The 23,215-nt window shown below is 41.8% G+C and overlaps 1 protein-coding gene across 2 annotated transcripts in view; it reads left to right on the forward strand.

Moving 5' to 3' along the window:
- The window catches only part of LOC127574994 (cAMP-specific 3',5'-cyclic phosphodiesterase 7B-like), a 141,829-nt gene that overhangs the window by 22,933 nt on the left and 95,681 nt on the right, over positions 1 to 23,215 (forward strand). For both annotated transcript variants that reach the window (XM_052024571.1, XM_052024572.1), the window contains exon 2: positions 2,258 to 2,315. In XM_052024571.1, coding sequence (XP_051880531.1) covers positions 2,258 to 2,315 — 58 coding nt within the window. The remainder of the gene's footprint in view (positions 1 to 2,257; positions 2,316 to 23,215) is intronic.

Raw genomic sequence — 23,215 nt, forward strand, 5'->3', positions numbered from 1 at the left:
CTTACACATTACATACCTACCAATTGAAGACAATAAGTTCTTGACACAATTTTCTGATTTGTCATTTTGGATGCATTTTTAGAAAAAAAACTCTTGAAGGATAGCTTTGAAGTGTTTAAAAAGGCTTGAATTTCAGCCTGGATGCTACAGTTTATCATTGTAACTTAAGCAGTACTTTAGAGAAATGCCCGATATCACACATTGTTGTTAAGCAGTGGCTTGAAAGTTTCAAATGGTTTTTGCTTGCTTTCTTTTTAAGGAGTTCCAGATTAGGTTTAATCTCTCTTTTATATTTTCTTAAAAAAAGACAACCTTACCTGATTAAAAAGAGCAGCTGTAACTTCCTAGATTTCTGATGTCTTGCTGCCTGAATTTTAAAAGATTATGTCCAACTAAAGCCAATCATGTAGATTTGTTTAGGCTCAAAATAATTCCTTCCCAACTGGAAATGACAAGAATGCCAATATTGAATGTGCTTGCACAGGAACATGGGCTGCAATGCATTTTTAACCTGCTTGAGTACATTTGTGGGACATGTGGCATTGTCAGAATTCTTGGAAAGCTCCATACTGTGTGACAACTTCATTGTTATGAAATCAGTAAAGCAGATACTCCAGCAACAGTACCTAAGAATAAGCAAAATGTTTCTCTGTGTTTAAGTGTGTTTGAGTCATATCTGCTAACTCTGGTATTCTTGCTTCCGATCTCAAGTTATGTTGTTTCTCTGTTTATAACCTGCCTCCATTTCTGCCATGTTGGTGGCTTTGTCACAGAGCATGGAGGTAGGCCCTTCAGCCCAACTTGTCCACACCAACCAAGCAGGCAAATGGGATTTGAGTTCGTCCCATTTGCTTGTGTTTGGCCCATATCCTTTTAAACCCTTTTTATCCATGAACCTATCCAAATGTCTTTTAAACATTTGTAATTGTACTCACCTTGACAGCTTCCTCTGGCAGCTCATTCCATATACCCACTACCCCTATGGTGAAAAAGTTGCACCTCGGGTCCCTTTTAAATTTTACCCCTTTCACATTAAACTTGTGCCCTTTGGTTTTAGACTTCCCTACCCTGGGAAAAAGACTGTGGCCATTCACCTTATCTATGCCCCTCATGATTTTACATAATTTTATAAGGTCACTCCTCAGTCTCCAATACTTCAGGGGAGAAAGGTCCCAGCCTGTCCAGCCTCTCCTTGTAGCTCTATCCTCCAGTCCCGGTAGCATCCTTATGAATTTTTTATGCACCCTTTCCAGCTTAATGATTGTTCCTATAGCTGGGCAACCAGAACTGCATACAATATTCCAAGTGTGGTCTCAGCAATGACTTGTACAGTTGTAACATGGCATCCCGACTCCTGTACTAAATGCACTGACTGATTGATGAAGGCAAGCATGCTTAATGCCTTTTTCACCACCCTGTCATTGAACTTTATTGCATTGGTCACTTTGCATATGAAACCTTTTTAACATTCAGACTTGCTTTCAGAATTGATTTAAGATCATAATCTTGCCCCTCAGTTCTTGATCAATGGCCCTCACACTATGATAAAATGGTCAGTAGCCCGGGCAGTGTGATCAAATGGTCTCTTAATCCCTTATATAAAATGATCATATTGGGTTCAGTTTATTGCAATGTGACCTGAAATTTATTCAAGCTTATTGTGGTATCACCAAAAGCTTATAAGCTGCATGCTTATACTCTTGTCCTATCACAATGTCTGCTTCAAGTTTTTTTTACCAATCCATTCTTTTTATTTCTGAACTTGGCCTGATTTTTGTGTGTGTATATTTTTTCAAATGTTTCTAATAAGAAAAAGTGTTATGAGAGGATTGTTTTCGAAGAGGGGTTATAGGTTTGTTGTATTTCCACAATGGCTGTTGATAACAATTCAAATGTTCAGTCTTATTAAGTAAAATATAATTTCAAAAAGATTAATTTTTTAAATCTTGTCAAATTGTTTTTATCATGAGCATTGCTTCATTGGTTAGTTTGTGAAGATCAGTTTTGTGCCCAATGAATATATCTACAGGCAAAAGTGGCACATTTTCCGAAAAGCAGACATGACCACAAAAAGTTAAGTATTTTGTGTTCTAAATATAGGAGTGTAACAAGTAAACACTGAAGTGTCTGCTCCTGTCCCAGCACTCCTGTTTCTAACAACCAGAGTTTTCTCTCACCTATCTACCTACAAACTAAGTTAAAGATCAATGTTATTGAGTAAAATTATTGCACTTAACAGACTTTCTTTTTCTTTCAGAGGTGTGGAGGTATCTCATTTGATGGTCCTGATCAGAATGCCCTATTTCGCATGCTAGGTAAGACCTATACATTTTGAAAGAACATTTCTAATATTGGTCGCAATATTCCTTTCCCAAAAACTAGTCATTGTTTCTGCAGTTAATTGCCATCTAGTGTCATTTTTGGAGGAAGAGTGAGTATGCATTAAGGATAGATTTGAACTTGTCTGTGATGTTAGAACTTCAAGTTGCATCATGATATGTTCTGAAGCTGCATTTCAAAGAACTTTGTAGATGCTACGTGAAAATCTATCAGGAATTTCTGTGGTTGAAAAATCCCATGAACTTCTAATCCTACAGGGAAGGGAATCTGCCACCCTTACTTGGATGCTTTGCATTTGGCAGTTTCCACAGAATTGTTGGTCTTTAAAGTCTGCAAAGCTCCTGCAGATGAGCAGTAAGTGCTGCCTTGCCATTGTTGTATATAATCCATGATTTGAGTTTTAGATTAAAAAATGAGTCAAGGTAGAGAATCCAATGGTTTCTTTGTCATTGCTCATCATTGAAGAATATTAATTTGTTTAGATACCAGAGATTTGTTGACATTCATGAAATCCAACTAGATTTCTAGAAATAAAGGAAATTTGAAATACAAGCTTGTTATTTTGCATTCATCACAGCACCACAGGTATGTATTATTCACCACAGAAGATAGGATAGTCCTACAGTAGCTGCTTATTTCAGCAGAAAAAGATGGAAGTTCTAATATGTAAAAGGTGGTCCACATTTATTTGAAACCATCTGTCATCTAGACGTTCACACAAGAAAGGTTATTGTTAAATGCTTGAAACATTACAACTTGGTTAGTCTTGCCACAGAGGACTTCTCTGGTTTTAGATAAGTTACCATCTTTATCTGTTTTGAAAAGATGAATGATGCACTCTTCTGAAACACTTAGGCAGAAAATTGTGAAAGGCACAATCAAAAGAAGAGCGGATACAGTTATTTCATGTCATTCCTTGTTTCTTCAATGTTAGGCAGAACCTAGAGGGAATCAATCCCATTATAAAGGCTTTCCCCTGTCAATGAGCAATTGACATGCAATGCCTGAATCAGTGTCTATATGAAGGTGAAGAGAATTAGCTTACAAGGAAATTTGTGGGGAATGGGATTGCTGTATTGCCAGCAGAGACATGATGGGCTGAAATGGCCTCCTTTGTCATAAGGAAATACGGAATAGTCTGTTTTCACATTGTGCCAAAATTTTTGTTTACTCCAGTTCTTTGAATCTTTTGCCTAATTCTATACCATTTATTAACGAATTTCCACCACAATGCAAAGCTCAAGTAAATTTCCCAAATTTGTTCAAATTCTGCACAGGCTGTAAATCTACACACAAATTTCTCAATGCAACAGAATTCAAAGACAGTACCTAATTGTGTTATGACCCTTGTTTAATTCTTCAACATGAAAGTTATAATTTGAATCCATCAATCATTTGGGTAGAGTGTGTATAAGAAAATGCAATTGTTGACATTTTACAAATTTGGATGTAAATTTTTATGTTGCCATAGTGATTGAGTTCATATTTTCATAGAGTCATACGGCATGGAAACAGGCCATTTGGTCCACCACATCCATGCTAACCAGTGGGCACAAATCCTTGTTAATCCCATCTTCCAGCACTTAGCCCATAGCTTTCAATCCCTAGGTGACTTAAGTGCTTTTCTAAACACTTAATTGCGGTCAGTGACTCTGCTTCCACCATTCCTTACAGCAGTGCATCCCAGGAGCTCGCCACTCCCTAAGTCCCCCTCAGATCCCCTCTATATCTATTACCCCTTACCTTAAATCTGTGTCCTCTTGTTTTGTTCACCTCTAATAAGAGGAAAAGATTCTTGCAGTCTACCTATCTATACCCCTCAATTTTATATACCTCAATCACATCCCCTCTTAATCTCCTCTCCTTCAGGGAAAACAGACCTAGCTTCTCTGTTCTCTCCTCATATGTAAAATGCTCCATCCCCAGCAACATCCTGGTGAATCCCCTTTGCACGCTATCTAGCAATATGATGTCTTTCCTATTGTGTAGTGACCGGAACTACATGCATTACTCCAGCTGAGATCTGACTAATGTTTTTTAAAGTTGGACCATAACTTCCCAGCTCTTGTATTCAATGCTTCAACTAAAGAAGGCCAGCATCCCATATGCCTCCTTAACCATGTTATTTACCTGGGTTGCCACCTTCAATGATCTTGGGATTGGCACGCCAAGGTCCCTCTGTTCCTCAATACTCCCTAGGACTTGCCATTCAATGACCTTGCACCATATTGTCCACCTGTAACTGTAACACCTTATTCTGCATTCTGTTATTGTTTTTACTTCCTCACTGCACTGTGAGATGAATTGTCTTGCATGCCATTCATGCAGATCAAGTTTTTCACTGTACCTCGGTATGTGTGACAATAATAAACCAATTTCAATATATGTCCTAGCTTCCTTAGCACTCCCAAAATGCAAGCACATCACTTTTATTGGGAAAAAACTCCATTTTCCATTTCTCAGTCTATTTCACCATTATGTCAATACCACCCTGTGGCTTTAGACTACCCTCCACTCTGTCAACAACTCCACAAATCTTTTTGTGTCATCTGCAAACTTACTGATCATGCCACCTGCATTCACATCCAAATCATTCACAAATATTGCAAACAGCAATGGTGTCAGCACTGATCCCTGTGGAATACCACTAATCACAGTCATCCAGTCACAAAACCAACCCTTAACCATTGCCCTCCATCTCCTATTCCAAAACCAGTTTTGGATCTAGTTTGCCAGTTGCCCTTGATCCCATGGGCTCTAACCTTTTAAACAATGTATGACCTTGCCAAAGGCCTTACTGAAGACCATGTAAATCACATCTACTGCATTTCCTTTGAAAATATGTTTTGTTACCGTCTCAAAAACAAGTTCAATCAGATTGGTCAGACAAGATCTGTCCTTGACCAAGCCATGCTGGCTTTCTCTGAGTAGACACCGCCTTTTCAAATAATCATCAATCCCATGCCTCACAATTTTCTTTCCACTAACTTCCCTACAACTAATGTTAGGTTCATGGGTCTGTAATTACCAGGTTCTGCCCTGCTGACCTTCTTGAAAAGGGGGACCAAATTTGCCATCTTCTTGTCATTTAATACCTCACTTGTGGCCAGTGAAGATGTTAGCCAAAATCTCAGCCAGAGCCATAGCAATCTCTTCTCTTGTCTCCCATAACTGCCTAGGATAAATCTCATCTGGCCCTGGGGATTTATCCACCTTCAAACCCACCAAGACATCGAGTACCTTCTCTTTATTTATGGAGACTTGCACTACAATTTGACCCTTCCCTTCCCTTCCCACCCCTTCCCTTCCCACCCCTTCCCTTCCCACCCCTTCCCTTCCCACCCCACCCCACCCCACCCCACCCCACCCCACCCCACCCCCCACTGAGTTTCCCAAACACAGTTTATTTCCTTTTTAAATACTGATGAGAAAAGTGTTTATTTAAGACCTTGCCTATACCTTCTGACTCCATGTACAGATTGTCCCTGTTTTCCCTAATAGGCCCGACTCTTTCCCTGGTTATTATTCTGTCCTCTCTGTACATTTTTAAAAAAAACCTTTGTCAGAAATGACTCTGAATCTATAACCATTTTCGTGCAAAATGATAAACTGGAGTCTATTTACATTGTAGCACCCTGACTTTCAAAGTAAAGGAGGCCTCACTTAAGACTCACTAACACTTGGGACAACTAGTGCTAGGTCCTTCAAGGTGGTTCCAGTCGCATCACTCGTGGATGGAGAATCAAAGACTACTGATCCCATTTTGAGGATGCTTCCAGCTGGTTAATGCTAGGCAAAGGGAATCAAAATTGAAGAATAGTGTAATATCTTCATGGATGCATTGAGATGCAGCTCATATCCAACATGGGATTGGGTTAGTTTGCAAAGCTACACCCTTAAAAATAATTTGCATGCCAAATCTTTAAGCTGTTGGTGCAAACCAAATGTTCTAAACTGTCTGTGGCAATGCTACATGATTGTAAAGCATGTACTCTTCTATCAAACAGGATCACACACTAAAATAGACAGAGAACAGAATATCCTTGCTTAGAATGTTAGCTTTCCCTTTTTTAACAAACAGTGAGATACAAGTAACTTAATAATGTGGACATTTAATAAGCAGCTACAGATTTAGTCCAGCATCTGGTTTTCAGAGTACTCCTGATCTCCTAACAGAGGTTAGTGTGAATCCCTTGTTGCCTTGTTTGATTCTTCATCTGAACTCAGAAGATTTTGTTTCTTTGTCAGACTTGTTTGGATTAGATACTGAAGTCTACAATGGATCCAACATGCTTTCACCATCCAGACTTGGTTCATCTCTACCAGGCATCCCAGATGTACGTGAACACTTAAGATATTGTTGTAAATTTCAACCAACTTTCCTTTTGGTTCTACAAATCACTTATGCGAGTTCGATTTACTGGGTGGCCGAACAACACTGTCATGCTCGTTTTGCTTGAAACGTTCTTAGTGTCACAGTGATGTTCTTGTTCAACTTTAAAGCCAAATATAATGAACAAAGCTCACATGAGTTCTTATCACCTTACCTTGTCAAGTGCATAGCTCGTGGTAGAGCACACAGTTCTGTATTCAATCAAGAAAGTGGTGAATCAGTACTTCATGCAGGGTTTCGACTATCCTTGCAACATCTGCTTCTTGAGAGCTTTGTTAAGTATTCTGACTGATTTCTTGGCCACTCTTTGAAGTCAGATGAAGGAACGAGAACACGTTTGATATCATTCCAATTTACTCTTGTGAACGGAGTGGATTCCAACTGGCTCAGAACTGAGGTAGTGCCCGTAGCTGTTCACAGGCAGAATGTTTAAGGAAAATTTAATGTTCCAGATTGTTTGTGACAATGTTACATGATTGCAAAGCAGGCACGCCATATAACTCTCTTATCCAAAAAGGAGCACTGTATGAACACAAAAACAGTAGCACAGAGAGTGGAATACTTCTACCTAAAGATAAAGTACATGTTCATCTTTGGTTGAAGCAGTATGAGGTGTAACTTATTAAAACAGGCATCGTCAGAACAGGTAAGCCATGAGGTGCTTGTCATTAGAGGCGGCCCCCATGTTATGGAGGGGTGGGGTTGCGGTCCTAGAAAATGGTCTGTATTGCAAGTTTAAAAAAAAATATATTAATAAACACAGAATTTCTTTCATGTAATTTTATTCCATCTCTCATTTTTGGGTAGTGATTTGTGAACTCTATAAGGGCAAATTTCCTTTACCCAAATGGCCATTATGTGGGGGGGGGGGGGCCTCATCTACATTGTGTTCACATGAACCCATGAGTTTCACTTCAGTCCACCTTAACTGAAAATTGATTAGTATCAGGAAATTGTCATCCCCTCTTTCATAAAACTCAACATGCTCTTTTTGAAAGAAAGTCTAGAAGGTCAAGTCCATGACCAAGACTAAGAAGATTTTGGTGGCTTTGACAAATATTATGCAAGCAGGACCAATAAACAAAACTTGTTGCAATTGCTCCCACACTGATAATTCCTGTGTCCTTTTTCTCTAAAAGCAGTGGGTCTTGCCATTCTGTGACCTCAGCAACACGCAAAATGCTGGAGGAACTCAGCAGGTCAGGCAGCATCTTTGGAGTAAAATGGACAGTCGATGTTTTGGGTCAAGACCCTTCATTTGGACTTAAAAGGGAGATGGCCAGTATAAAAAGGTGGAGGGAAGGGGTGGAGCAAGAGCTGGCAGGTGACAGCTGGATCAAGGTGAGGGGGCTGATAGGCAGATGCAGGAGGGGAGAGAGTGGGAATGGTGTCAGAAGCTGTGAGGTTTTAGGTGGAAGTGACAAAAGGCTGAAGATGGAATCTGACAGCAGAGGAAGGTGGAGCATGGAATTAAAGGGGGGGGTGGTGGGGAGGGGAATCAGTGGGAAAAGTGTGTGGGTGATGGGGATGGAAAACAGAGGGCGATGGAAGTCAGGTGGATTAGGAAAAGAGTGAAAAGGGACAGAGGGGGAGTGGTTTACCGGAAGTCTGAGAATTCAACATTCATGCCACCAGGTTGGAAACTGCTCAAGCAGAACATGGGGGTGTTGTTCTTTTTAGCATTTAGCCTTGACTTTGCAGTAGGGGAGGCCAAGGACAGACATGTCAGTGTGGGAGTGGGAAGGAGAATTAAAATAGCTGGCCACCGGGAGATCCAGGCAGCCACGGTGGACAGAGCGAAGATGCTCAGCAGAGCAGTTGCCCAGTCTACTCTTGCCTCATCCCTTCCCTCCACCTTTTCAGACTGCCTATCTCTGCTCAATCTTTCATAGAGCATATAACAATACAGTGTGGATACAGGCCCTTCCGTCCAGCGAGTCCATGCCGACTACAGTGCCCATCCAGTTAGTCCCAATTTCCTGTGTTTGGCCTATATCCTTCCAACCCCACCACTGAATGTACCTATCCAAGTGTTTCCTAAATGATACTATTGTACCTGCCTCAACCACTTCCTCTGGCAGCTCATTCCATATACTCGTCACCCTCTGCACTGAGAAAGTCCAGATGAAGGGTATCGATCCAAAACATTGACTGTCCATTTCCCTCCATAGATGCTGCCTGACCCAGCGCTTTGTGTGTTGCTCCAAATTCCAGCATGTGCAGTCTCTTGTGTCTCCATTCTGTGACCTCGCTTGATACCACCCTGCTCACGTGATAATTTATTCTGACAACTGTGGAACAGTTTCAGTTCTTCTCTACACTGGCTAGTCAATGTCTGTTCATTGCAAGTTTGGATGCAGTTTGTAGAACGTCGTCATCAGCTGCATTTCATACGTAGATTGCCCTTTCTCGTGTAGTAGCTGTGACAGAGAATCCACAGTGCCACCCCTCTGATGCTCTCGTCCTTCCTGATGACTTCGGCAAAAGGTTCTATGCAGCACATGAACAAGACAGGAGAGAGAGGGCAGCCCTGCCTGACTCCAGACTTAATGGGGAAGGTGTCTGTTTCCCACCCATTGATTTGGACTGCATTACTGTGGCAGCAGCTCTACTAGCTGTGTTATCAGTCATGGCAATTAACAGATCATTTTGACTACACAAGCTCCAGTCTGCTCCTCTTATCCACGGTGACCTGGGAAATGCTGGGGAGAGACTTAACTCCATCAATAATGTCACATAGAGCAGATATTTTGTATGTGTGAATGGTCGGGTACTGTTGACTTCTGCCTCAACCCTTCTAACTCAACATGACTTTTGCAGTGTGGATATGGATATTGTTTGTTGTTTATGGTTTGGTTTAGTGTGATTTTATTGTTGCTGCACAGCAGCACTATTTTTTCTGTCTTGGGCCCATTCACTACTGGTGTAACACACATGCTTGGCACCTGAACCTGCTCCATATTCCAGCATCTGCACTTGCCTGTGTCTCCATTCACTATTGGTATTGCGCATTCACTCTAGTTAGTTTTCACAAGCATGCTTTTTATTCTAGCCTATCCAGTTCCTTCTCAACGTGACTCTTCGGAGCGCATACAATTCTGCAGGCCATATAATGGATCAGCTTTTCATCTGCTCCAATGTTAGCATTCATAGCGAGAGGACTAGAATATAAAAGCAAGGGTGTAATGTTGAGGCTTTATAAGGTGTTGGTCAGACCACATTTGGAGTATTGTGAGCAGTTTTGGGCCCCATATCTAAGGAAGGATGTGCTGGTATTGGAGAGGGTCCAGAGGAGGTTTACAATAATGATCCTAGGAATGAAAAGGTTAACATATGTGGAGCATTTGATGGCTCTGGGCCTGTATTCACTGGAGTTTGGAAGGATGGGGAGGATCTCATTGAAACCTACCAAATATTGAAAGGCCAGGATAGAGTGGATGTGGAGAGGATGTTTCCAGTAGTGGGAGGGTCTAGGACCAGAGGGCACAGCCTCAGAATAGAAGGACGTCCCTTTAGAACAGAGATGAGGTGGAATTTCTTTCACCAGAGGGTGGTGAATGTGTGGAATTCATTGCCACAGATGGCTGTGGAGCCGAAGTCATTGGGTATATTTAAAGCGGAGATTGATGAGTTTTTGATTAGTAAGGGCATCAAAGGTTACGGGGAGAAGGCAGGAGAATGGGATTGAGAGGGAAAAATAAATCAGCCATGACCGAATGGCCTGATTCTGCTCCAATGTTTTATGGTTCTTATTTAACGTGAATATGTGCATTTGTAGCCTAAGTAATCTCAGAATGTACCTTTCCATTGTGTCAAAGTATGGCTTTGAACAGTCAAATGTTAAAAGTATTTTTCCCAATCCAGCTTGAATTGTTTTAGCCTGTCACCAAAGTTGCCTACCTTGACCAGATGGCTGGGCAGGTGATGTGTTGTAGTTGCAACATGTGGGAACTGGTGGACTCTATCGTGGTAAACAGTGATCATATCTGCAGCAAGTGTTGGCTGCTCGAGGAACTTTGGCTCAGGTTTGATGAGCTGGAGACTGAGCTCCAAACACTGACACATTGGGGAGGGGAAGAATTACCTGGACACGGTATTCCAGGAGGCAGTCACATCTCTTGGATTAACTATTTCTAAACTAGCAAATGGTCAGAGACAGGACAGTGTGACTCCAAAAGAGGCAGATAAAAGTATCGAAAGGATTGTTCCAGAGGAACCTCAGCCCTTTCCCTTGTCTAATAAGTACAAGGTTCTTGCTCCTTGTGTGGAGGAAGGTGGGGACTGCAGGGAGGATGTGCAAACTGTCTGTAGCACCATAGCACAGCGAGCCATTCAAGTAGGGAGGGGTTGCAAGAGGAGAAAAGAGAAATATAGTAGTCATAGGGATAACATATTTCGGGGAACAGACACTGTTATCTGCTGCAAAGTCAGGGTCCTGAAGACTGTGTTGCTTACCTGGTGCTAGGGTTATGGACATCTCTTCTGGGCTGGCGAAGTACGTAGAATGGGAGGAATTTTTTTGGATCCAGTAGCTAAAGACTAAAATGCTCATAAGAAGGGAGAAACAGGCTATGTAAACAGGAAGAAAGTGCTAAGGCAGGTGTGGGACCTCTAGAGAATGATACTGGTGAATTAATAAAGAGAAACAAAGAAGTGGCAGATATGTTAAATCAATTTTGCTTCAGCCTTCACCATGGAGGACACTGCAAATGTTCCAATGACAACAAATGGGGTAAATTCAAAAAACAGGGAGGAACTTGTAAAAATCCCAATTACTAAGGATAAAGTATTAGAGAAATTTGTGGGGCTAAAGGTTAGCAAATTGCTGGAACCCAATGACTTGCATCCAAGGTTTATAAAGGAAGAGACTGCAAAGATACTGGATCCATTGGTTGATATTTTTCAGAAGATGGAAAATATCAGAAGATTTGGAAAACAGTCAGTGTGACTCCCTTGTTCAAAAGTGGAGGAAAACTGAAGGCAGAGAACTTTCGACCACTTAGTTTAACATCTATTTTTCGCAAGATGCTGGAGTCAAAAAACAAAGTGGAAGTAAGTAATCATTTAGGAAAGGTGAATATAATCAAACCTAGTCTATACAGTTTTCTGAAAGGTAAATCATGTTTGACAAATTTGCATGAATCTTTTGAGGATGTAGTGGATAGTTGATAGATGTAGTGTATTTAATATTCCAAAGGACACTTCAAACAATGCCACATAAGAGGCTGGTGCATACATTAAGAGTCCAGGATATTGAGGAAGTGTGTTAGTATGGACTGAAAATAGGCTGTCACATAGAAAACAGAGTTATAATAAATGGGTCCTTATCAGCTGGAAGGGTGTAACTAGTGGAGTATCTCAGGAATCAGCTCTTGGCCCTCAGTTTACTATTTACTAATGATCTGGAGGGGGGAATGAATAAAAAGGTTTTCAAGTTTGCCAATGATATGAAATAGGTGGAAGGGCATGTCATAATGAGAACATTGTGATTCTGCAACGGTGTATAGAAAGATTGAGTGATTGGGTGAAAACCTTGTAAATGGAGTTTAATGAGGGGAAGTGTGAGGTCATGCACTTCATTAAAAGGAATCAAAAGGCAGATTATTATCTAAATGGAGAGAGACTGCAAATGAGTAAAGCTCAAAGGGAATTGGGTGTTCTAGTGCATGAATTGAAATAGGCAGGCAGGTCCAACAATTAGTTAAGAAGGGAAACAACATGTTTGCCTTTATTGCAAAGGGGTTGGAGTTTAAGGATCGGGAAGTTTTATTACAGTTGTACATGGTGCTGGTATGGTCATACCTGGAATATGGTGCACAGTTTTGGTCTACTTTCTTTTTAAAAAAAGGCTAATGTAGCATTGGAGGTGGTCCAAAGGAGATTCACCAGACTAATTCTTGGGATGAGAAATTTCTATCAAGAGAGGCTGAACAGTTTGGATTTGTATTCCTTGGAGATTAGAAGAATGATGGGGTGACCTTATTCAAATATTACAAGATCTGAAGGGGGCTTGGTAGGGAAGATATTGAGATGTTTCCACTAGTGGGGGAGTCACGAACAAGGGGACAGAGCTACAATATAAAAGGGCAGTCATTTAAAACTGAGGTGTGCGAAATAAATAATTCTTCTGATGGTAGCGAATCTCTGCAATTTTCTGCCCTTGTGGGTGATGAAGGCCAGATCATTAGAAATATTTAAGGTGGAGATAGTTAAATATTTGAAAGTTCGAAGAATTAAGGGTAATGGGGAACTGGCACAGAAGAGGAGTTGAGGCCAGCATAGATTAGCCATAATTATATTGAATGATGGGCTAAGCTTGAGGGCCGAGTGGACTACTCCTGCTCATACCTTCTAGTGTTTTCCCAGTTCATCACAATGATGGGTAACTTCTTGTCAATTGTGTTGCACTTTGCACTGCATTTACCCTAATGTTTGGAGAACTTTGCCAGAGTATTTCTGTATTCAGTATGACGTTGCTTTCTGTCAATAGCATCCAACTGAGATTACTTGTGTGTGTGTTTTGGTATGTAAATTATGCTGCTGCAGACTGTCTGATAACATGTCAATACACTGATTGTTAATCAATGCCTGATTTGAAAGTCTGTTTGTTATTGTTACTGGTTATGACATGGATACTGCACAATCCCTGTTCCTCATTGACTGAATGTACTGCCAAATTATTATGATCTCCTTTTTGTTCTCATGTCGAATTGCCACTGAAATTGTTTTTGTTGCTGATCTTAGCCTTGGATCTGCAGGCTGTCAGAAAGGTCACTTTTTGTTGGCAACTGAAGAACTGTTCGAAACTGACAATAATGTAAGTGAAGGCCGTTGAAATGAAAGTAGCTGACTGAACTGGACTCACCAGTATGCTTTGGGCTCTATTTCTTTGCTATGGTTTTCTGATTGTAGACTGAGGTTATTATAGTCAATTGTTGTGGATGAAGTACATGAGCATTTTTGCCATTTCTGTTGATGCAGCAATTACTGGAGCAAGTTTGTAGGTCAGGTTTTGTGTGCTGAACAGCTTTGACTGTTTCTGTCAGTTGAGACACAGACCTATCATGTAAAGGCACCAACATTATAATGCAAGGATAAGCTGTTTAATGAAAGAATGTTCTCACTACTTGCTTCACCATGGTTCAGGCTTCTTGTCCCAAACTTTTAGCTTTCAGCTATTCCTGATGGCTTTGAATTTTCTGCACCACATCCTTAACCAACATTTTTTCATCTTGTGAGAAGTTTTGTCAGGGTACCGTCTGTTTCAGGAGATTTTTTACACTTGAATATCACATTGTGTTGGGCTTTTGTGATATCACTTTCTCTTTCAACTGCCATACCACTGTTTGCTTTAAATTGCATTTATTCTTTAATGTCGTTTTATTCCATCCACATGTCATCTACATTCCATCTACACAAGGGTAAGAATAGGAGGATGTGGCAAATGAATGTGTGGCTGCAAAATTGTTGTAGGGGGTGGGGATTCAGGTTTTTGGACCATTAGGATGTTTTCTGGGGCAGAGGTGCCATGTACGAGAGGGACCAGTTACACCTGAACTAGAGGGGGAACCAATATCCTGGCGAGCAGCTTTGCTAGTGCTGCTAGAGTGGGTTTAAACTAGATCGGCAGGGGGGTTGGATCCCAAGCTTCAGCAAGGCAAATGAGAGGCTAGAAAGTGATGCAGAAGTCAGTGACAGCAAATTGAATAGGCATGACAGGCAGGAAAATAGCCAGGAGCAAGGAAAGCCTGTTGGATTAAATTGCATTTATTTTAATACAAGAGGTCTGACAGGTAAGGTGGATGAATTTAGGGCTTGGATAGCTACATGGGACAGGGATATTATAGCCATTACTGAAACATGGCTAAGGGAGGGACAGGACTGGCAGCTTAATGTTACGGGGTACAGGTGCTTTAGGCAGGATAGAGGCAGAGAAAAAAAGAGGGGGAGTTGCATTCTTGATTAAGGCAATGTCACAGCAGTAGTCAGAGATGAAATTGCTAAAGGATCATCCAGCGAAGCTTTATCGGTGGAGATGAGAAATAAGAAGGGGATGATGGCATTGTTGGGATTGTACCGTAGGCCCCCAAATAGTCAATGGGAATTAGAAGAACAAATATGCAGGAAGATTGTGCAGAGTTGTAAGAAGAATAGAGTTGTCATAGTAGGGGATTTTAACTTTCCTAACATAGATGGGGACTGCACAACTGTTAATGGCTTGGATGGGGTGGAATTTGTTAAGTGCATTCAGGAAAGTTTCCTTGGGCAATAGATAAAGGGCTCTACTAGGGAGAGGGCAATGCTCGACCTACTCTCGGGTAATAGGACAGGGCAAGTGACTGAGGTGACAATGACCATAGTTCTATTAGTTTAAAAAAGGTATGGAAAGGGACGGAACTGGTCCACAGGTTCAAGTTCTAAATTGGGGCAAGGCAAATTTTGATGGTATGAGACAGGAGCTTGTAAAGGTTGAGTGGAGTAGGTTGTTTGCGGGCAAAGGGACCACAGGCAAGTGAGAAGCTTTTAAAGGTGAGATTGTGGGAGCTCAAGGTCTCCATGTTCGTGTTAGAGTGAAAGGTAAGGCTGGTAGGAATAGGGAGCTCTGGATGATGAGGGATTTTGAGGTCCTGTCCAGGAAAAAGGAGGAGACCTGGGTCATGTATGGGCAGCTGGGATCAAGCGAATCCCTGGAGGAATATCGAAGATGCAGGAGTGTACTGAAGAAGGAAATCAGGAGGGCAGAAAAGGGACATGAGATTAAAGAAAATCCAAAGAGATTTTATAAGTATATTCAGGGAAAAAGACTAACTAGAGAGCGAATAGGGTCCCTCAAAGACCAAAGGGCACACCTTTGTGTGGAGCTGCAGAGGATGGGCAAGGTCCTTAATGAATATTTCTCCTCTGTTTTTACTGTGGACAAAGACATGAAGACTTTGGAACCAGGAAAAGTAAATGGGGAGGCCTTGGGGATAGTCTGCATTACAGTAGTGGAGGTGCTGAATGTCTTAAAAGGTATGAAGGTAGACAAATCTCCAGGGCCTGACCAGGTTTATGCAAGGGCACGTGGGGTGCTAGTGATGAAATTGCAGGAGCCCTGGCTGAGATATTTGCATCATTGTTAGCCACGGGTGAAGTGCCGGTAGGCTGGAGTGTAGTGAACGTTGTGCCTTTATTTAAAAAGGGCTGCAAAGAAAAACCTGGGAACTGTAGGCTAGTAAGTCTAACATCTGTGGTAGATAAGTTGCTGGAGAGGATTCTGAGGGATAAGATGTACATCATCTGGAAAGGCAGGGATTGATTAGGGGTAGTCAACATAGCTTTGTGCATGGGAGATTACGTCTTACAAACTTGATTGAGTTTTTTGATGAGGTGACCAAGAAAGTTGATTAGGGCAGGGCAGTAGACGTAGTTTATGTGGACTTCATTAAGGCCTTTAAGGTTTCACATGGTAGGCTGCTCTGGAAGGTTAGATTGCATGGAATCCAGGGAGCTGGCTAATTGGATGCACAATTAGCTTGATGGTAGAAAGCAGAGGGTGATGGTAGAAGGTTGTTTCTCAGACTGGAGGACCGTAACTAGTGGTGTGCCTCGGGTCAGTGCTGGGCTCATTATTGTTTGTTATCTATATCAATGATTTGGATAAGAATGTGCAAGACATGGTTAGTAAGTTTGCAAATGACACTAAAATAGGTGGTATACTGGACAATGAAGAAGGTTGTCAAAAATTACAAGGGGATCTTGACCACCTGAGTAAGTGGACTAAGGAGTGGTAAATGGAGTTTAATTCAGATAAGTGTAAGGTACAACATTTTGGAAAGTCAAATCCAGGGAGGACTTTCACAGTGAAAGGCAGGGCCCTGGACAGTCAGTAGTTCCGAGGTACAGTGAAAAACTTGTCTTGCCCACCGTTCATACAAATCAATTCATTATACAGTGCATTGAGATGGTACAAGGTAAAACAATACAGAATGCAGAGTAAAGTGTCACACCTACAGAGAAAGTGCAGTGCAAGTTGACAATAAGGTGCAAGGTCATAATAGGGTAGATTGTGAGGTCAGGAGTCCATTTTATTGTATTAGGGAACCGTTCAATAGTCTTATAACAGTGAGATAGAAGCTGTCCTTGAGCCTGGTGGTACGTGCTTTCAGGCTTTGTATTTTCTGCCTGATGGGAGAGGGGAGAAGAGAGCATGTCCTGGGTGGGTGGGGTCTTTGATTATGCTGGCTGCTTTACCAGGATAGTGAGAAGTATAGACAGAGTCCATGGGGGGGAGGCTGGTTTCTGTGATATGCTGACCTGCGTCCACAACTCTCTGCATTTTCTTGTGGTCTGTTGGTCAGGAAGTCAAGGATCTAGTTGCAGAGGGAGGTGTTGAGTCCCAGGTCTCAGAGTTTGGTGATGAGTTTGCTTGGAATTATAGTATTGAAAGAGGAGCTGTAGTCATAAACAATAGTCTAATGTAGGTGTCTTTACTGTCTAGATGCTCCACAGATGAGTGTAGGGCCGGGGAAATGGCATCCACTGTAGACCTGTTTTGGTGGTAGGTGAATTGCAATGGATCGAGGTTTTCTGACAGGCTAGAGTTAATGCGTGCCATGACCAACCTCTCAAAGCACTTCATGATGGTGGATGTCAGAGCCACTGGGTGGTAGTCATTAAGGCATGTTACCTTGTTTTTCTTAGGTACCAGGATGATAGTGTTTTTTTTCAAGCAGGTGGGAACATCAGATTGAAGTTAAAAATGTCTGCACTTACCCCCACCAGATCTGCACAGGATCTGAGTACACGGCCAGGGACACCATCTGGGCCAAATGCTTTCGTGGGTTCACTCGCTGGAAGACTGATCTTGCATCCTCAACATTAACCATGGGTTCAGGTTCATTGGAGGCTGCCAGAGTGGCTGGTGACAAACCAATCCCCTTCTGTTCAAAACATGTATAGAATGCATTAAGTTCATCAGGAAGGGATGCACTGTTGTCAACGATGCTGCCCCACTCATATAAACCCTGCCACAACTGACAGCTGATTTGGGACTTGATTTTGAACTGATATTGTCTCTTGGCATCTCTGATAGCTTTACAGAGATCGTATCGCGATTTCTTGTAAAGGTCAGGGTCACCTGATTTAAATGCTGCAGTCCTCGACTTCAGTAGGGAGTGGATCTCCTGGTTCATCCATAGTTTCTGCTTTGGGAATACTCTTGTTGTCCTCTTTGGTACACAATTATCAACACACTTGCTGATAAAGTCTGTGATAGTGGTGACATACTATTCAAGGCTGGCAGCTGAGTCTTTGAACATGGACCAGTCCACTGTCTCAAAGCAGTTACGTAGAAGCTCATCTATTTCCTCAGGCCAGCACTGCATGACTTTCTGTACTGGATCCTCCCGTTTCAGCTTCTGTTTGTATGCAGGGAGAAGGAGCACAGCCTGGTGGCCTGATTTACCAAAGTGAGGGTGGGGGAGTGGCTTAGTAGGCATCTTTGATGGTTGTATAGCAATAGTCAAGGGTATTTTGGCCCCTGGTGGGACACGAGGCGTGCTGGTAGTATTTTGGTAGCACATTCTTGAATTGGCCTGGTTGAAGTCACCTGCAATGATGAAGAGGGCCCTAGGGTATCCTGTTTCAAGGCTGTTGACCACAGAGTATAATTCATTGAGTGCAGGCTTCACATCTGTCTGGGGTGGGATGTAGATTGCTGTCAGGATAGCTGAAGTGAACTCCCATGGCAGGTAGTATGGGCGGCACTTCACCATTAGATATTCCTGGCTGGGTGAGCAGGAACTCGCCAGGACCGTCACATCAAAGCACCATGAGTTGTTGATTAAGAAACAAACCCCTCCGTCTCTCATTTTTCCCGAGGATGCTGTACGGTCCATTTGGTGAATTGAGAGGCCGTCAGGTTGTATGGCACAGTCAGGTGAAGCAGATGTAAGCCATGTTTCGGTGAGACACAACACACAGCAGTCCCTCAGTTCTCTTTGGTAGTTGTCCTTGTCCTTAGTTCATCAACTTTGTTCTCAATGGCCTGGAGTATTGTAGAACAGAGGGACCTTGGAGTACAAGTACATGGTTCACTGAAAGTGGAGTCAAAAGTAGACAGGGTGGTGAAGAAGGCTTTTGGCACACAGGCCTTCATAAGTCAGGGTATTGAGTATAAAAGTTGGGAGGTCATGGTGTGGTTGTGCAGGACGCTGGTGAGGCCGCACCTGGAATATTGTGTTCAGTTTTGGTCGCCCTGATGGAGTAAAGAAATTATTAAACTGGAAAGAATGCAGAAAAGATTTACAAGGATGCTGCCAGGACTTGTGGTACTAAGTTATAGGGAGAGGTTGGACAGTCTGGGACTTTATTCCTTAGAGTGTATGAGACAGAGGTGATCTTGTAGAGGTGTATAAAATCATGAGGGGTGTAGAATAGGGTGAATGCACTCAGTCTTTTTCCCAGAGTTGGGGTTTCAAGAACTAGAGGGCATAGGTTTAAGGTGAGAGGGGAAAGATTTAAGAGGAATTTGGGCAACTTTTTTTACACAAAGGGTGTTATCTATGTGGAATCAGCTGCTAAAGGAAGTGGTTGAGGCAGGTACAATAACAACTTTTGAAAGACAATTGGACAGGTACATGGATTGGAAAGGTTTAGAAGGTTATGGGCCAATTGCTGGCAAATGGGCATCTTGGTCGACCAGTTGGGCTGAAGTGTCTGTTTCCATGCTGTATGACTCTATGCTTGATGGTTCAGAAGCTTGGTTCCACATACCAAGGCTTTTGATTATAGATCCCACAGGTTGTTTCACTACTATTCAACAGTGACATGGCTGAACTTGCTCAAGTGATAGTCCAGTAACAAGTCAACACTGCTGTTCCTTGCTACTATGCTAACCTCTTTTGTCAGTACACACCTGAGGCCTAGGGCAAATGAAATTCCCCATAAAAAAAATTGATCTTGATTCTCTGAACTCAGTGAAACTTTCCAAACTTGGCCCCAACAATCCCAAAGAAAAACTATCATTGCAAGTTTATAACATCTTTTTGAATGTATTGAGATGCAGCAATATTTGTTACAATCTCCGAAGAGTTAATGGTTTATTTTGCACTCTTAAACTACTTACATGTTTAAGCTGTTTATGCACACTGAGTGTTTCAGCATCTGAAAATATTACATTGTTCTAAAGGTAACACACAAAAAAATTACACAGTGAATAAAAGGAGAATGAGAAAGATGTCACTGATGCTGAAATCAATAGTCAAAGGGATGTGGCATCCCGGAAGAAAGATTGTAAAGTTTGCGACAGTTCCTTGGTTGAAACAGCATCTGAAGGTAGAAAAAATTTGCAAAGCTGCACTGCAGAATTCAAAGGAATCTCAAATATTCTCATTTGCAGCATTTTCTGCTTTTAATTCAATTATTTATATTTTTTCTTATTTTATCTTGCAGACTATATATTAGAGTCTGGCATCTTCCAGGACTGTAGATGGTGCTGTTCCAAAATAACCATTGCTAAAGCAAGTAAAAGCAGATAATTAGGGGAAGAAAGACTAAAAATTAAACAGTGAAGCCAAGAGTGAAATTTCCAAAAAAAAGGATAAAAATGATCAAATAAAATAATGTTTAATAATGAATTAATCAGATCAATTCTTCCTCCATATATAATTATTCGCACACAACAACCCATTCCTCAACCCCGTCCCATGGGGCTTCTGACATTTTAATCCCTAATTCTCACCATCCAACTAAATATGTTTTTGTCACTATCTCCATAATGACTTCTTTTTTTGACAATCTTTATCTTGTTTGCTTCGGTCTCCCAGTACTTCTGCGGCTTTAAATCTGGATTCAAGAACTTGCTACTGTTAGTGAGTGAGTGTAAATGGTGTTCATCACTATCGGATTGCTTCAGGCTGCATCTTCTCTCCAACTGCATTTCTTAAAACATTGTGCCAGGCATTTCTTCAGAGTTGTGTTGCTCAACCACCCTAGCGGCACTGGAAGTGTGCTGAAATGCGAGTTACATGTGCAAATGGTGAATTTGTCACATTTCATAGAATAGTACAGCACAGAAACAGGCCCTTCAGCCCAACTGGTCCACGCCAACCACAGCATCCTCCCTTCTAGTCCCAGTTGCCCATGTTCGGCCCATAACCCTCCAAGCCCATCCCCTCCATTTATCCATCCGAATGCCTCTTAAATGTTGCAATTGCACCCACCTTGACCACTTCCTCTGGCAGCTCATTTCAGGTACTCACTACCCTCTGTGTAAAGCAGTTGCCTCTTGGGTTTCTTTTAAATCTCTCCCCTCTTATCTTGTGTCTGTGCCCTCTAGTTTTGGACTCCCCAGCCCTGGGGGAAAGGACCACTGATTTTATAAACTTCTATAAGGACCCCTCATTCTTCTAAGCTCCAAGGAATAACGATTCAGCATGGCCAACCTCTCCCTATAACTCAGACCTTCCAACCCAGCATCCTTGTAAATCTCTTCTGCACCCCCCCCCCAGCTTGAAAATGTCTTTCCTATAACAGGGGACCAAAACTGTACACAAGTGCAGCCTCACCAATGACTTGTATGACTGAAATATAATGTCCCTACTCCTAAATTTGATGCCCTGACTGATGAAGGCCAGCATGCTAAACGCCTTCTCTACCACCCATCTACTTTGCGTGGCCACTTTCACCAAACTGTGCACTTGTACTCCCAGGTACCTCTGTTCCACAACACTCATCAGTGCCCTGCCATTCACTATTATAGGTCCTACCTTGGTTTGAATGTCTGAAATGCATCACCTCACTTATCTAAGTTGAAAACCATTTGCCATTCCCCAGCCCCATCTCCCTAACTGATCAAGATCTCTTTGAAATTCATTGTAACCTGCTTCACTATCAACAAGAACCGCTATCCTCTGAGAGTGGACTGGTGGAGCATTAGCATCTCTGAGAATGTTCCCATCTCTGGTTTTTCAAATGTGAGTTCCAAGGTATTCCAGAACGAATCATAGTACAGTACATATAATCACATTCCTGATTTTTACCCTTGTTTTCTATACTTAATTTAATGATTCAGGTGGACATCTGTTAGTATTTGTCTTCCAAGAAATTGTATTCTGCAGTTTTGGAATAGCTTCCTTTTTATTTTGGGTGGTTGATGTATTTTGGAAGTAAAGATGTGAAATGTTTGAAGATGTCTCTACATTGAGAAAAGTGATACTGATGCTGTGAGATTACCCTGAACAGTAGGAATAATTGCAAACTGCGCACCTTTGCAGCCAAATATCTTAAATTACCTCTTTTCCATTCCTATGTCCTTGTCTGTTTTGTTTCACTGCATGCTTCATTTGTGTTCCATCTGTGCCAACTCTACTGCATTTGCCCCTTCTCCCTTGTCACTGATAAACTCTTAAAACTTTTTCAAAGCATGCTGTCATAACCCCTTCCCTCACAATTTCCTCTCATTCACCACCATTTTCTCAGTACCTTTACAAGCCATAATCATCTAATCCAGGGGCATCAGAAGGATTTTAAATTTCACTGTTTTGAAGGAACACATTACATACTTTAATGATGCACACCTTTGCATGCATGCAATTTGCTTAATGACTGAGGGCTTGTGCTTCAGCTTACTCTGATCAAGCTTTCCTTGAGAAACCTATTCCTCACTTTACCTTTCCTTCAAACAGTTCCCCTCTTTAACCTTGTGGCTTTTTAAAGTCCTGGAGCATTTGTTGTTTGCACTTGTGCTTTCTTGTTGGAGGTATACCCGCAATGTCAATACCATTCTTGCCAACGTCAGATTGAAGTCACTGCCTGATATCCATTTTTGGCCTCTTGGCCTTGGATACCATTGACTATCCATCCTTCTCACTTCATGTCCAACTCCATGTTACAGCTTTCTCATAGCTCCACTCTGATCTGATGCATTGTAGATAATACATTATCTCCAACAGTTATCCTGCTAGTACCCATTCAGGCATCACTGGTGTTTCCTAATGCTCTATTCCTCCCCTTTATCACTTTTATGCTGTGCTCAGTGACAAAAAGATGAGGCTGTGTCCCCTTTCGATTCTGATATTTGGCTTTGGATTCCCGCTTTGTTTACAAGTCCCAGGACTTTAAATACATTCCAACAATGAGATTTGGATAGGAACTCAACTCACATGCCAGATTCTGCAAATTTCTGTCCATCTCTGGTCTGCATCCCATCAGTTGCTCAAGCAAAATGCCTTGATCCAAGTTGTGATGCGTAGTGCTTAATCCCAAATTAGGTTTCTGCACCCGTATTTTTTTTTAGACACATCCTTGTGCTCTATCAAACAGCTAGTTACTAACCACTCTGCGGATAAGATGAATATTTATTCTGATAATTTGAAGCCTTAAGTCTCCGTTAGGTACTGGAGGGAGCAGGGATATTTTAGCTCATAATAATATGCGCTGCCTCCTTTTAACTCTGAAATATCACGTGCCTTAGCCCCTATTTCTATTCTTTTGTCAATG

This window comes from Pristis pectinata, chromosome 10 (genome assembly GCF_009764475.1).
Source record: "Pristis pectinata isolate sPriPec2 chromosome 10, sPriPec2.1.pri, whole genome shotgun sequence".
Lineage (NCBI taxonomy): Eukaryota > Metazoa > Chordata > Chondrichthyes > Rhinopristiformes > Pristidae > Pristis > Pristis pectinata.